Here is a 14,108-nt window from a genome sequence, read left to right as displayed (position 1 = left end):
GTTTGACTGCTTTATTAAAATTCTGTGGAAAATATTTTTACAATGATTTATTTATTACTGTTTTGAAAGTAAAATATTTGCTATGTAGGATGAAAGAGTAATGAATGTGAAGATCTCCTCTCTAATAACTGTTGAGAGGATTAAGCAGAGAATTACAAAAGCTTTTTTTTTTTTTTTTACTACATTTAATTTCAAGGGCATGAACTCATCTAGTTTAATAAGGATTTTATAAATATTCATCTATTATTTTCTTGCATACTTTGCTAGGTAGGAAGTTTAGGTTTTATGTATGTATGTATTTCATCTGGCATTCAGATTTACTTTCTAGGTATTGCCTTTTCTTTCTTTTCTTAGTTTATCCTTAAATATAAATTTATAGTTCTTGTATGTCTAACACTAGTAGTTCATAAAGAAAATCTAGCCGTAAAGTGTGTTATTTATATATATAAATGTTATATGACTTTATCAGTGTTTTATTGTTTGTATCACAGTAAAAGAAAAAGTAGCTTTGAGAGTATTTTAGTATAACTGTGGTTGAAGAGAAGAAAAAAACCTTGCCTAAATGTGCAGAACTGTTCTTCACACATAGAGGTTCTCAATGATTATGCCTAATTTTTTTATGTAATTACAAATATAATGGTGAAACTATTTTGGTTTAAAGGCAGACACAAGATGAAATGAGGCTAACTTTATATATTCTCATATTTCTGGTGTTTATTTTTGTATTATCTAGTCTATTAATATGTCATTTATCATTGAAATTGAATATGGCCTGATGGATCCTTTCAGTCTCATTCATTTACCATTTCAGAGGAGAATTTAAGAAAATCACCGTAATGCATAATAAAGAGAATTCTTAGTTTCTTTGGTATAGTGAGCCTCAAGATTTATTGTCCCAGGAAACTTCTTTTGGGGTAGTAAATCTTGTTCACTGAAGCATGCAGAAATCATTATATCTGGTGCCAAATATATTTTAAACATTTCTATGGACTCATAATTGTTATGTGGGGAAATTTCTATATGTTTGCTCAGTATAAGAGCTTAAAAATTTTTTTACAATTAACATCCAGGAGATAGGTATTGGTAGATTCAGAAGAAAAAATAATTATTGGCCTCTAAAGTGATTAGGAGGCAGTTCCTTTTCTAAAAAAATCTGATAAATTATTCTAACCAACTGTGGTTGTGAATTTACTACAGGTTAACAAAGGCACAGGGTTGACTTATCATACAAGTGTCTTCAATTTCAGCTGAACACTTTTTTTTTTTAAGTGTATAACTCTTACCAATGTGAGCCAGTATTTTGGTAGTAATGTCTGACCTAGTAGTTTTATTAGAATTTTAAAATGAAAGATTGAAGTTAAATAATAGCCTTTGCCCTTTCTAGTTGCATAGAAAATTAAGTGAGCCTTCTATTGATCATTGTTGAAATGATGGAGGGTACTTAGTTCCAGCACAAGTAACTTTTATAGTAGTACATCTTTTTTTTCTAAAGAAAAAAAATTCACTGCCCTCATCACATTGCTTGAAGAGTAGATAATTAGCAATTTCAGACTTTCTTGAAACCTGCAATTTGTGTTTCAGTTCTCCCTCAAGAACTGAAAAGATGATTATAAATTAGAATGGACTTGGAGACATGGTTGTGAAAATGTAATCTTTTGAGTGGATTAGGAAAACCAGGGACATACATTTTTTAGTTAGATTGTGTTTCTTGGTTATCGAACACACATCTAGTCATTTTTATACCCCAAATAGAGCCAGTCTTACCAAAAGTAAAATATTAAAAAAATGTGTCATTGTTGAAGGATTGCAATAAAATTTTAAAATAATTACAAAATTTCTAGGAAAATGGACTTGGGGCTCCTTATTTTATGTGCTTTACTACTTATGGCAGTAGTAAATATATTTGAATATATATTGTATAATGTTTAGTCATAGAAATTTAGTCTGTGATGATGACCTCACAGGGTGCAAGTGAAGCACTAAAGAACTTGATTGGATTGTAGGGTCACAGATTAATCCTAATATGTGGCCTAATCCTGTAAATCTAATTAATTGGGTGTGGTTTTACAAATACTTTCAGAAGTCACTTTAGAGAAGCCTTAAACTCCTCAGTTCCAGCATTCTTGCTAATAAGGCTTAAGATTCTGAAGACAAATACATGAGAACAAATTGTAAATCACAGGTGTGATTCTGGTGCATGGATAATCTTCCTTGACTTGTGACAGGGTTACGGCATCATAGCAGCTTAGCTTAGCCAACGTTAAATGTGCTCAGAACATTTACATTAGCTTGCAATTGGACAGAATCATACAACACAAAGCCTATTTTTAAATAAAGTGTTGAATAGCTTATGTAATTTATTGAGTACTGTTTCAAAAGTGAAAAACAGAATGGTTGTGTGGGTACATAAGAGTTCTAGGTGTATAAGTTGTTCACCCTCATGATGACTTGGCTGACTGAGAGCTGTGGCTAGCTGCCATTGCCAGCATCACCAGAGAGTATTGTACTGTATTTTGCTAACCTGGGAAAAGGGGAAAAGCTCAGAATTCAAAATTCGAAGTACAGTTTCTAGTGAATGTGTATCGCTTTCAGACCATCATAAAGTTGAAAAGTAAGTAGAACCATCATAAGTTGGGGACTGGCTATATCTTGTTCTGCAGCATTAAGTAATGAAGTTTCATAAGGTTATCAGAGGACTCTCTTGTTCACCCAGAACCATGTTTTCTGTACCTTGTTTTACCAAATAAGATGCTATTAATTATAAGACCATTCCCTTATTTTATGTACCACTGGATTTGAGAGACCTCTGCCAATTAAAATATGCTATATCATCAATTGTAAAATATGTCTTGTTTTCAGAGATGTGAAAAAATATGGGCTGTGAAAAAGGCAAGTATATCTTTCCTGATAGAGAGAGGGACTCCATGCTAGCTCATAAAATTGGTTCAAATAAACCAGGTGTTTGAATAGATTAGGCTGAGATCAGAGCATCTATTTGTTTTTTACTTTGTTTTCCACCAGTGTGTGCCATCAGTCTTGCTTACTTTGTTGAACATGTGTGGAGGTTAGTGGGATATTTAAATGAAGTTTATATGAACACATGGAATGTGGCTATCATAAGTATGATGTGCAGAAGAAACATTTAAGAACAATGGTCATAATCAGAGCAATGTTGTGTAGCCAGTGTTTTCTGGGAAGCAATAGTGTACTCTTACTATAGAAAACCAGTGTAGAATATGGTTGACCCTTGAATTTCACAGGGGTTAGGGGCCCTGACTCTCTGTGGAGTCAAAAATTCCAGTATAACTTTATAGTTGGTCCTCTGTTCTACATCCTTGGATTCAACCACCCACGGGTCGTATAGTACTGTAGTACATATTTATTGAAAAATATCCACATACAAGTGGACCTGCAGGATGGCGGCGCACATGAAGAAGAAGACCATGACCCAAGTGCTAAAGTCCTTGTTGTGAGTTTGATAGATGGCATTGAAAAATTAGGGTTAAAGTTAGAGTAGCTGGTGGATATGACCAGAGGATTAGGACTCTTTATACAAAAGCAGAAAGTAAAGTCTTGGAAGTAGCTGTAAATTGCTATGAGAGTCTACCATTGGGATGGGGATTATGTGGAGGCATGTGTATATTAGTTGCATGAGCTCTTTAAGCACCCTTTTTAGAAGTTGCTCTTTTTATTCTTTCTTCTTGGGGCTCTTTAATCCGTGAGCCCTACCTGGCCTTCTCTGTTACTGTATCTGTTAGTGTACTGGACTCTTCCTACTTCAAACCTTCCCCTTAACATCCTTTTCTTTTCTGTAGTCCATTTGAAATGCTAAGAAGTCATTTTAGAAAAAAAAGATGATTTATATCAGTTGTCCCCAACCTTTTTGGCACCAAGGACCGGCTTCTGGAAGACAGTTTTTCCACAGACACGGGGTGGGGAGGTGGAGGGGGTGGGGGATGGCTCAGGCAGTAATGTGGACGACGGGGAGCGATGGGGAGCGGCAGATGAAGCTTCTAGCTTGCCCACTGCTCACCTCCGCTGTGCGGCCTGGTCCCCAGGGGTGGAGACCCCTAATTCGTATTACCCCCTTTTTCTTCTAAAAGTTTATAAAAGTATACTTTTGGGGGATACTTAAGGTAAGGAAGAACAGTACTCTAAATATTAAATATTTGCTCTAGTTTACAGGTGTTATAATAACAGCTGTATATTTCTGAATTAAAATCTTACGGCAGTTTGCCATGTTTGTTGAATTATAAACCAAAAGAAAATACGTTGAAGACATTAAAGGAATAGTATCATTATCTTTTTTGAACTCTTTATTGTGGATGTAATTTTACCCATCCACAAACAAATTTAACTGAAGTCTACTTCTATATACTGTGAACCTGAAAAGGAAAGAAAATGTCTGGTCACATAAATGGTTTTGGAGATCTAAGTAGTATTCCCTTTAAAAAAGAATGATTGAACTTTGCAAAATTGTATTTATTACTGGTTTTAGGAGAGACCAACTTAATTTCATTAAAGTTATTCTCAGTATGTATTTACCAAAATTAAGCAATAAATATAGTGCTTTTCTGAGTTCTAAGGCCTTCTAGTAAATTATCAAACCTGTGGGAGTCCCTGGGGGATTAAGTTTTTTGCAGCAAAATGGCAAACAGTTTTAAACTGTGTTACCATACACATAATGAATTGTTAGCTAATTTCATAGCCTTATTTTATTAATAAATGTGCATTAATCTTTAGGATGAGTGGATTTGGTTCCACATGGATGAAATAAAGTTAAGTTATGCTTCTGGTTAACCTGACACTTTGAGCTTATTTGCTTAATCTATTGACTTTTTAAATGATAGTATATTTGACTATGTTTTTAGGTGCTTAAAATACAGGAACAGGGCTTCCCTGGTGGTGCAGTGGTTGAGGGTCCACCGGCTGATGCAGGGGTCACGGGTTCGTGACCCGGTCTGGGAGGATCCCACGTGCCGCAGAGCGGCTGGGCCCATGAGCCATGGCCGCTGGGCCTGTGCGTCCGGAGCCTGTGCTCCGTGGCACAGCAGTGAGAGGCCCACGTACCGCAAAAAAAATAAAATAAAATAAAAATACAGGAACAATTAGGTGTGATACTTAACCTCACAGAGATTACATTTGAATAGAGGAAGTTAAACTGTTAAATGTCGAATCAGCTTACTTCTGTACAGACAGAATGTTTTAAAACTGTAGGCTGTGGGAGCACAGTCATATCTTGTATGACTTTGACCTATAAATGTGTTGTATGCACTTGGAAAAGGAAAGTATTTTCTCCTATTGTTGGGTACAGTGTTCTATAAAATGTCAAATAGGTCACGTTGTTTCATTGTTGTTACAGTCCTCCATATTCTTTCTGGTTTTCTGTCTACGTGTTGTAAGTATTTTTAAGACATCTTTACCGTTGCTCTTTGATTCCTCATTCTGTTCCTCCCGACCCCTGCCACCCCAACATCTCCCCTTTTGCCTTTTTGTATTTCAGTTGGAAAAAGTGCTACACTCTTTTCTTCTTCAAGTTCAGTGATTCTTTCCTTTGTTCTATCCAGTCAGTGGATAATCCCATTGATTGTCATTCCCATTGATTAGCATTCTTTTTCTTTGATATTATGTTTTTATTTCTTGCATTTCCATTTGTCTTATTTTTTATTATTTTCAACTTTTTGGTGAAATTCCATGTTTGCTTATGCATGTTTTCCACCTTTTCCTTTAAAATGTTAAAGTTATTTTAAAATCTTTGATATTTCCAAAATATGGGCCATCCCTATGTTTTTTTCTATTGACTGCCTTATCTATTGAATGTAGGTCATTTTCTTCTTGCTTTGTATGTGTGTGTGGTAATTTTTGATTGGATGCTGGGCATTTTTTTCTGTATGAACAATATATACTGAGGTAGATGTCTTTGTGCTTAGTAATGGGTGAACCTCTCCTTTAAGTTTAATAAGCTTCATTTGCTGGAGGCGGGGTTAGTGGTTGAATAGTCTGTATTTAACATGGGTTTGTATTGCTATATAGTTATCTTCTGTGCTCCGAAGCCTTCAGATTCCTTAAGCAGATAACTTCTGTTACTTGAGCTTATTGAGAGAACTGGAGTATAAAATGGGTTTTCTCCAGTGTTCCTGCTTCACTTGTAGCTTTCAGTGGGCTCTGCTTGCCTATACCACATAGTGGTCTATTTTTGTGCTCTTGCATTCTCCCTCATATGTAATCGACTGTTTCTTGTCACTCAGTGCCTGATTTGTGCAGACTGTGGGGTTTTGTTAATTTTCCTCCTCAAGCCTTGCTGTTAAGCAGACCCTGAGCACCTGAGTCTCAGGGATGGGTTTCCCCTCAGTGGGCTGACCTCTCCCTCTTGGCAGCTGAATTTTGCCTTGCATAGGTGGGATGTTTTGGCAGGAGCAAGTTTTTCTCCTTTTTATCAATATAATATCCTTGGACCAAGGCTGTTTCTGGACCCGTGTGTAGCTGCAGAGACTTTATCCTCAGATGGCCTTTACTTCTTATCAGGAAGGGTCTGGAAAGGATTTTATGTCTGTTTGCAACTAAGGTGAGGCTTTCTCATCTTTCTTGTCCTACCCCTGATCTTTCCTGTGAATCCTGATAGAAACCTGGGGAATAGAGCTAGTGAGTAGGTTTGGAGTCCTCTTGTGTTTGGAGCTTCCAGGGATTCTATACTGTTATACTAACCCACACTTGGTTTTTAAGAATTGATCAAACTTTCAGTTTTTCTTTGTACCCACTTTTGTGGCAGCCATTTTTTCCTCTTATGCTCTTCCAAAGGTGAATGGGTTCATGTGTCTCATTTTTCTTTGGAGTGCCTGGGATTCAGTTTACCTGATTTTGTGGAAACCTCAACACTCTAAACCTTAACAAAAGCTATGATTTTATAGATTGTCTGCTTTTAAAAATTTTATTGTCAGGTTAGACATATTTTACACTGTAAGTAAAAGTGGAACTTTCCCATAAAAAGCTTTTAAAAGATAACCTTAGGGGCTTCCCTGGTGGCGCAGTGGTTAAGAATCCATCTGCCAGTGCAGGGTACATGGGTTCGATCCCTGGTACGGAAAGATCCCACATGCCATGGAGCAACAAAGCCCGTGCGCCACTAGCTCGCAAGCCACAACTACTGAGTCCGTGTGACTAGAGCCCGTGCTCCACAACAAGAGAAGCCACCGCAATGAGAAACCCACGCACCGCAACGAAGAGTGGCCCCCCGTGGCCGCAACTAGAGAAAGCCTGTGCACAGCAAAGAAGACCCAACACAGCCATAAAGAAAGAAAGAAAGGAAGGAAGGCAGGGAGGAAGGAAAGAAAGAAAGGAAAAGGAAAAAAAAAGGATAACCTTAAACATGGTGAACACTTTGAAGATTATGAATACAGACCTAAGGAATGGATGAGGGGGGAGAAACTTTGCTAATGTTATTCAAACGGTACTTGTAGCTTAAGATAACATCTGTAGTGACGGTCTCATGTATAATTTGAAGTATGCTATAACTCAGAGATAGCAGTGAAAATAATGGAAATGTGTTAAGTGACTTTATTGGCTCTAACGATAAAGACACTGATATACAGAAGATGCCCATAATAAGTTTGGATAAATTTTCTTTCAGGAATTATGATTGGAAAAAAGCAATATTTTAAATTTAACATATTATTTTATATATGTGATTTCTAATATGAATAAATGAATTATATATATTTATTACATAAATTAAGAAAATTTTTAGATTTTATCACTGAAAAAAGACTTCCCTCCACCCTAAGAATTTTACCTCCCTTTGTATGTATCTTACTCATATAATACATGCTACAATACATTTAAAGTCTGTATTTTTAAATGATGATTGGAGGACCTATATACGTGGGAAGTTTCAGAAGTCTTTGGGGCATTTGTTTCAGAGAGTCAGAGACTTTCTCTGGTTATTTCCTTTTTTTTTTTTCAAATAAATTTATTTATTTTATTTATTTATTTCTGGCTGCGTTGGGTCTTCGTTGCTGCACGCAGGCTTTCTCTAGTTTTGGTGGGCGGGGGCCACTCTTCGTTGCGGTGTGCAGGCTTCTCATTGCCGTGGCTTCTCTTGTTGCGGAGCACGGGCTCTAGGCGCATGAGCTTCAGTAGTTGTGGCACGCAGGTTCGTCAGTGCACGGGCTTAGTTGCTCTGCAGCATGTGGGATCTTTCCAGACCAGGGATGGAACCCGTGCCCCCTGCATTGGCAGGCAGATTCTTAACCACTGTGCCACCAGGGAAGTCCCCTATTTTCTTATTTTTAATTAAAGTCTGATTGAAATCTGTTCTGAGTGATTTTACTTTTTTAGCTGTCTGACTTGAAGCTAGTCACTTAATTGCTGATGGTCTCAGTTTCCTTTTCTGGTGAAGTGAATAGTAATATAAAATTAAAAATTATACATCTCATGAGGAGTTGTGTGTTTTGAATGATGTACATATATTAAGAACCAAGCACAACAACACTTTATAGTAGGTCTTTAATATATGCTAGGTAATATTGTAAATGTATTAAGTAAAGAAAGAAATATTGCCTAGAGTAATCAATAAGCAGTAAAACGAGTGAAAACAAGCAGTATTCTTTTGACCTAAGAAGTTTCATAGTCCCTTAAATTCTCTGATTCTTAAAAAGTTAGAGTAAAATAAAAAAGGAAGTTACTTTCATTTCTGCAGCAGGTAACATCATGTTATCTAGAGTCTTGCCAACACTATACTTTATCCTGTTAACTTTATATATACTTTATCTACAGGGATGGTCCAGTATATGAATGGGAGAAAGATGGTCTAAGAATGGAAAAGCTATGTTTAGTTGCCGTAAATGATGTACCTACTATAAAAGAACAAATTGTTTAACCTTTGAAAAGTGTTTTTAAAAAGATAATTGTGGCATTTTGTTTTCATTGCTTCATTCCTCAGCAGGATTTTATGCTATAAATTTAGTAGGTTACCTTTTCTTACATGATGAAGTACAAGAATTATCAAATTTATACATTTTTTTTCTTGTTTGACCCTTTACCCATCATTAGTTCACTATAAGAAATCAGTACTTTTAATCCATATTGCACTTTTACTTCAGCAGTTTCCTCCTTATATGGGTAGGTCATTTAAACCTATGAATGAATTGGAGATCAATTTCAGATCTGGTCTGAAATTTTTACCTATTTGGCCAAACTCTGGATAGTATGGCTCTAAGAGTCCCAGTCTGCAAGCTCCCCACTTTCTTAGTGTCATAATAAGACGGAAGAACAAAACACAACAAAAAAGAAAATATCAAGAGCATTACAGTTGAAACAGAATTGTGGTAAAATATGCGTAGCATGAAATTGACCATTTAATCATTTTTAAGCATACATTTCAGTGGCTTTAAGTACATTCACATTGTTGTGTAACCATTGCCATCTTATATTTCCAGATCTTTTTCATCTTTCCAAACTGAGACTCTGTACCCATCAAACGCTAACACCTCGTTCTCTCCTCCCCAAGACTCTGTAATTTCTGTCCCCATGAATTTGACTAAGGAGCATTACAGCTTTACGGAAGTGTGATTATTCAAACTCAAATTGGTCTTAAAGCAGCTAGAAACTAGGATTGCTCTTACTTTTCTTTGCTGAACTGCCCCCAGTTTAGAGAAATTACAGATTTCAAGGAATGAAATGGCAGAGAAGATGAAGTCACAGTTTGGGAGGAGAATCACAGATCTTGTGGCATGTGCAATATACTGGACATTTTGATTGTTGCTTTTGGAATGCAAACCTGCCTTTAAGTGTAGTGGTTTTTTAGAGGATGTGATTGTGATGAAAGATTGTGATTGAATAACACACAGCATATCCAAAATTTTGGTGGAACATATTTGAATCCCAGAACCATCCTAAATGTTTTTTTGGTAGTTGGCCAGACTCTGGGTCACATGACATTATTACCTGGCTCTGTGAAAGTATCTTCTGCTCTCTTCCCTGAGATGCAGAAAATCAGTGTGTAGGTCCTCACTCAGTGATGCATATGTTCAGTTCTTCAGAATAATATAAAAATCCATGGAAGAGAAGCATTTAAAACTACTTGTTCAGAACTAATTAGAGAGCGTTGGGCCTATAACTCTGCTTTTCAGTAGATATGGCATTGAAAAAGCTTGTTATTTGTAATTCATGCTGTGTATTCCTTGCAATGCAGTTTTTTTGCTTGAAAAAAAATGTAATAAAGACAAAAAATGAGGCAAAAAGTAGGACAAAAAGAAAGGTTAAATTTTTCTGCTTGAAGGTTTGGGGAAAACACAGATAATGCATTTTGGGGCTGCGATCCCCATGTTTGAGCTAGCTTCTTTTTACCCATTCTCAGAGAATCTTATCCCGGCTCCATCTATCCCCAAGCAAGATTCTCTGCTCTCTCCTTTTTTGTGTATGTTTATTTTTATTCCCTTTATTTATTACTTCCCAACGTTTCTACTTTTGTTTCGGTTTTGGCCTATGCCTTCCTTCCTTTTATGCTGGCTCAGCATAGTGCATTTAAAAATATGTTTTATAACTGGAAGTTTGTACCTTTGACCACCGTCGTAAGATAAATAAGTACTAGGGATGTAATATACAGCATGACTAATATAATTAACACTGCTGCATGTTATATATGAAAGTTGTTAAGAGCGTAAATCCTGAGTTCTCATCACAAGGAAAAAATATATTTATTTTTATTTTGTATCTGTATGAGATGAGTGCTGTATGTCAATTATATCTTAATAAAACTGAAGAAGAAAAAAATTTTTTTAAATATTTTATCCATCATTTTGGTTATTGTAGTTAGAACTGTTGTTCGAGATATCTAGCCTGCCATGGAATGGAAACCTTCATATATTAAAAAATAATCTTACAGTATATTAACCTAGATCCCTCTGGATCACCCCTCTCCCCCATTTTGTATTTCCATTTTTAAAGCTTATGTATTAAGAAGTTCTTATAAAGCTTACAAAAAATTAAAAAACTTTTAAAGTGATTATTGTGTTTCTAAAAATATGTGTGTTTATTTTATAGCTACTTGAAGGAAACTTTGCCAAAGAAGTCAGCCATGAAATGGATGGTCTCATTTTCCAGCCCACTGGAGTAAGTACATTTGTCTCTGTGTGCATGTGTGTGTGTAGTGTGTATGTGTATCCGTGTATGCCCATGCATGTATATATAAAGTACATTTTCCTTAAATATATTTACTTAGGATTGATTACTGCTATAATCACTGCTTTTCCTTAAAACAAATTTTCATTATAAAATAAAATACTTCTTTTATACTAAATACATATAAAAGTACAATGAACAGTTATTTGCTTTTCACTTAGCTTAGGAAATAAATATGACTGATCATTATTTTTCAAGGAAGTTATTAGTCTTATAATTAGTTTTCTTACTACTCTTGCACAATGAGTGTTTTGTTTCTTTACTAGAAAGCTACCAATAACCTTATATAAATAAATGCTTATTTCTTTCTGTAGCCCAGTATATCTTTAAGTATTAATATTTTTAAAACTTCATTTTGCCATGGGTGAGTAAAATTTAGAGTTATCAATATTTGAAGAAAAACACAATTCTTTGCATATTTATTCCATGTCAGATTTCTGAAACTCACTGAAGAACTTTTCACCAACTTAATGGTCAGATCATATATTTGGAGTAATTATGTTTTACTGATGGTAAGGTTTCCCTCCCTCCACATCATTGACGTTTTTGGCCACATAATCCTTTGCTGCGGGGAGCTGTCCTGTGCGTGGTAGGATGTTTCACAGCATCTTTGGTCTGTACTTACCAGGTGCCAGTATTACTTCTCCCTCCCACCCCTCTAGCTTGTGACAACCAAAAATATACACGTTCACTGCCTCATTTCCCCTGAAGGGCAAATTTGCCTTCACTTGAGAACCTGGGCTCTGTGGCGCAGTGCTTTTCAAAAATGTGGCCTGTGGGCTTCCCTGGTGGCGCAGTGGTTGAGAATCTGCCTGCTATTGCAGGGGACGTGGGTTCAAGCCCTGGTCTGGGAGGATCCCACATGCCGCGGGGCAACTAGGCCCATGAGCCACAACTACTGAGCCTGCGCGTCTGGAGCCTGTGCCCCGCAACAAAAGAGGCCGCGATAATTAGAGGCCCGTGCACTGCAATGAAGAATGGCCCTCGCTTGCCACAACTAGAGAAAGCCCTCGCACAGAAACGAAGACCCAACACAGCAAAAATAAATAAATAAATTAATAAACTCCTACCCACGACATCTTCTTTAAAAAAAAAAAAAGTGGCCTGTGGACAAGGTAGCATTAGCACCACCCAGAAAGTTGTTATAAATGTCACTCACCACAGACCTACTGATAAGAAACTGCTGGGAATGGAGTCCAGCAATTTGTGCTTTCTCAGGCTTTCCCAGTGACTCTGATGCGTTTTCAAGTAGGAGAACCACTGCTCTTATAGGAAAGAGTTGTATTTCATGTGCCACACCTTGTCACAAGCTTCATTTTGCCTTCACTAACTCTATCCTTAGAAATTTGGGTGCAAGCTAGTTGTGAAGTTATGTAGAGACACATCAAACTGGGTACCTGGAGAAAAGGGAAGGAGGCTGTAATATTTTTGAACATTATGTATTAAACGCTATATTATATATGCTTTACGTATATAGTAAAACTCTGCTATTATGCAAATTTAGGTATAACGTGGTATGTGATTGGCTTCTGTCTTCCTCCCAGCCCCCCTTGCCAAACAGATGGAGGGAAAAATCTTTTGTGGTCGCAGGAGGAGGAGATGGAGGAGAGTTAGAGGCTGGGGACAGAAATAGTAGAAAATACTATTTTAGGAAGATAGACATTAGATCTTTGAGTTCCAGTATTTTCTAAGTCTAATCTCCCTGGATTGAAAGAAATAAAATCTAACTATAACAGGAATTACAGTGTTTCACTCTGTTAAACTCATGGTGGTTCAGACCCATGCATGTATGATATTTTGGTATATGTAAGAGAAATGGCCTGACAGGTGAGTCTTGTGATGTCTAGTGTAGTAAGTTGGTTTATCAGTCTGTCCCTCTTCTAGTAACCACACTTGTTATTACGATGACTTCATAATTGATTTTCTTAAGTATTTGTGGACATTTGGTTTAACATAAAAGTTTCAATCAGTTTGTCAGGTTACCCAAAAATTCTTGTTGGGAGTTTAATTGGAAACGCTTTGAAGTTAGATTAATTTGGAGAAAATCAGTGTTTTTACAATGTTAAATTTGCCTTCTCAATGAATAAGGTAGAGCTCTTTTCAGGTCTTTTACTGTTCTCCAATCCAGTTTAAGCTTTTTGTTTTTTTTTTGCGGTACGCGGGCCTCTCACTGTTGTGGCCTCTCCTGTTGCGGGGCACAGGCTCCGGACGCTCAGGCCCGGTGGCCATGGCTCATGGGCCCAGCCGCTCCGCGGCACGTGGGATCTTCCCGGACCGGGGCACGAACCCATGTCCCCTGCATCGGCAGGTGGACTCTCAACCACTGTGCCACTAGGGAAGCCCCGCTCTAGGTCTTTTGTATAAGGAGGTAAGAAGAGAGTTGATTACAGACAGGTGTAGCTTCCAATGGTGGGAGGAGACATGATTTTAGGTGGTCCAGAGACAGGGCATTAAATGACATTGCATTACACAATGAGAATTTAGTCCCATTCCAGTTTTTATACATTCTTTCAGTTTATAAATTATACTTATTTCTAGTTTTGAATATCTAAGATTTGCTAATCTTTCCCTTTTTAACAAAATGAGTGTGGACTTAGTTTTACACTGTTCAAAGGGCAGTGTTCTCTACTGGAGTTTAGTATCATTGGTTCATTTCCATCATGTCTAATTTTTAATGCTACTTATTAGGGTAAGCGATACCATTGTCTGTTTATGGTATAAGTGGCGTACCATTTGGCATAAAGTTTCCTGAATATCTTTGGGGGCCATTTTTCAGCCTGCTGCAGTTATTTAGCTTGATATGACATTTCCAACTAATAGCCATAGACCCTAATACCCAGTGTCATTTCTATTTTGGTCCTTCTAAGGTTTTAAGTTACCTTCCTTTCTTAGGCTTTCTTTTTAAAGCAAGTTCTGAATTAGAAGTTTAG

General features: G+C 36.8%; 1 protein-coding gene across 10 annotated transcripts in view; it reads left to right on the top strand.

Moving 5' to 3' along the window:
• The window catches only part of RNGTT (RNA guanylyltransferase and 5'-phosphatase), a 220,065-nt gene that overhangs the window by 97,156 nt on the left and 108,801 nt on the right, over positions 1-14,108 (top strand). For all 10 annotated transcript variants that reach the window (XR_016395150.1, XM_089921849.1, XM_089921848.1 and 7 more), the window contains one exon: positions 11,041-11,109. Coding sequence is in view for 9 of the 10 variants with exons in the window: in XM_089921849.1 (XP_089777975.1) it covers positions 11,041-11,109 (69 nt within the window). In the remaining variant the exon portion in view is untranslated. The remainder of the gene's footprint in view (positions 1-11,040; positions 11,110-14,108) is intronic.

This window comes from Delphinapterus leucas, chromosome 12 (genome assembly GCF_059928025.1).
Source record: "Delphinapterus leucas isolate spDelLeu-1000000601 "Yukka" chromosome 12, BTC_Dleu_Yukka2, whole genome shotgun sequence".
Lineage (NCBI taxonomy): Eukaryota > Metazoa > Chordata > Mammalia > Artiodactyla > Monodontidae > Delphinapterus > Delphinapterus leucas.
Note: the sequence above shows the minus strand (reverse complement) of the source record. Positions and strands in the feature narration are given on the sequence as shown.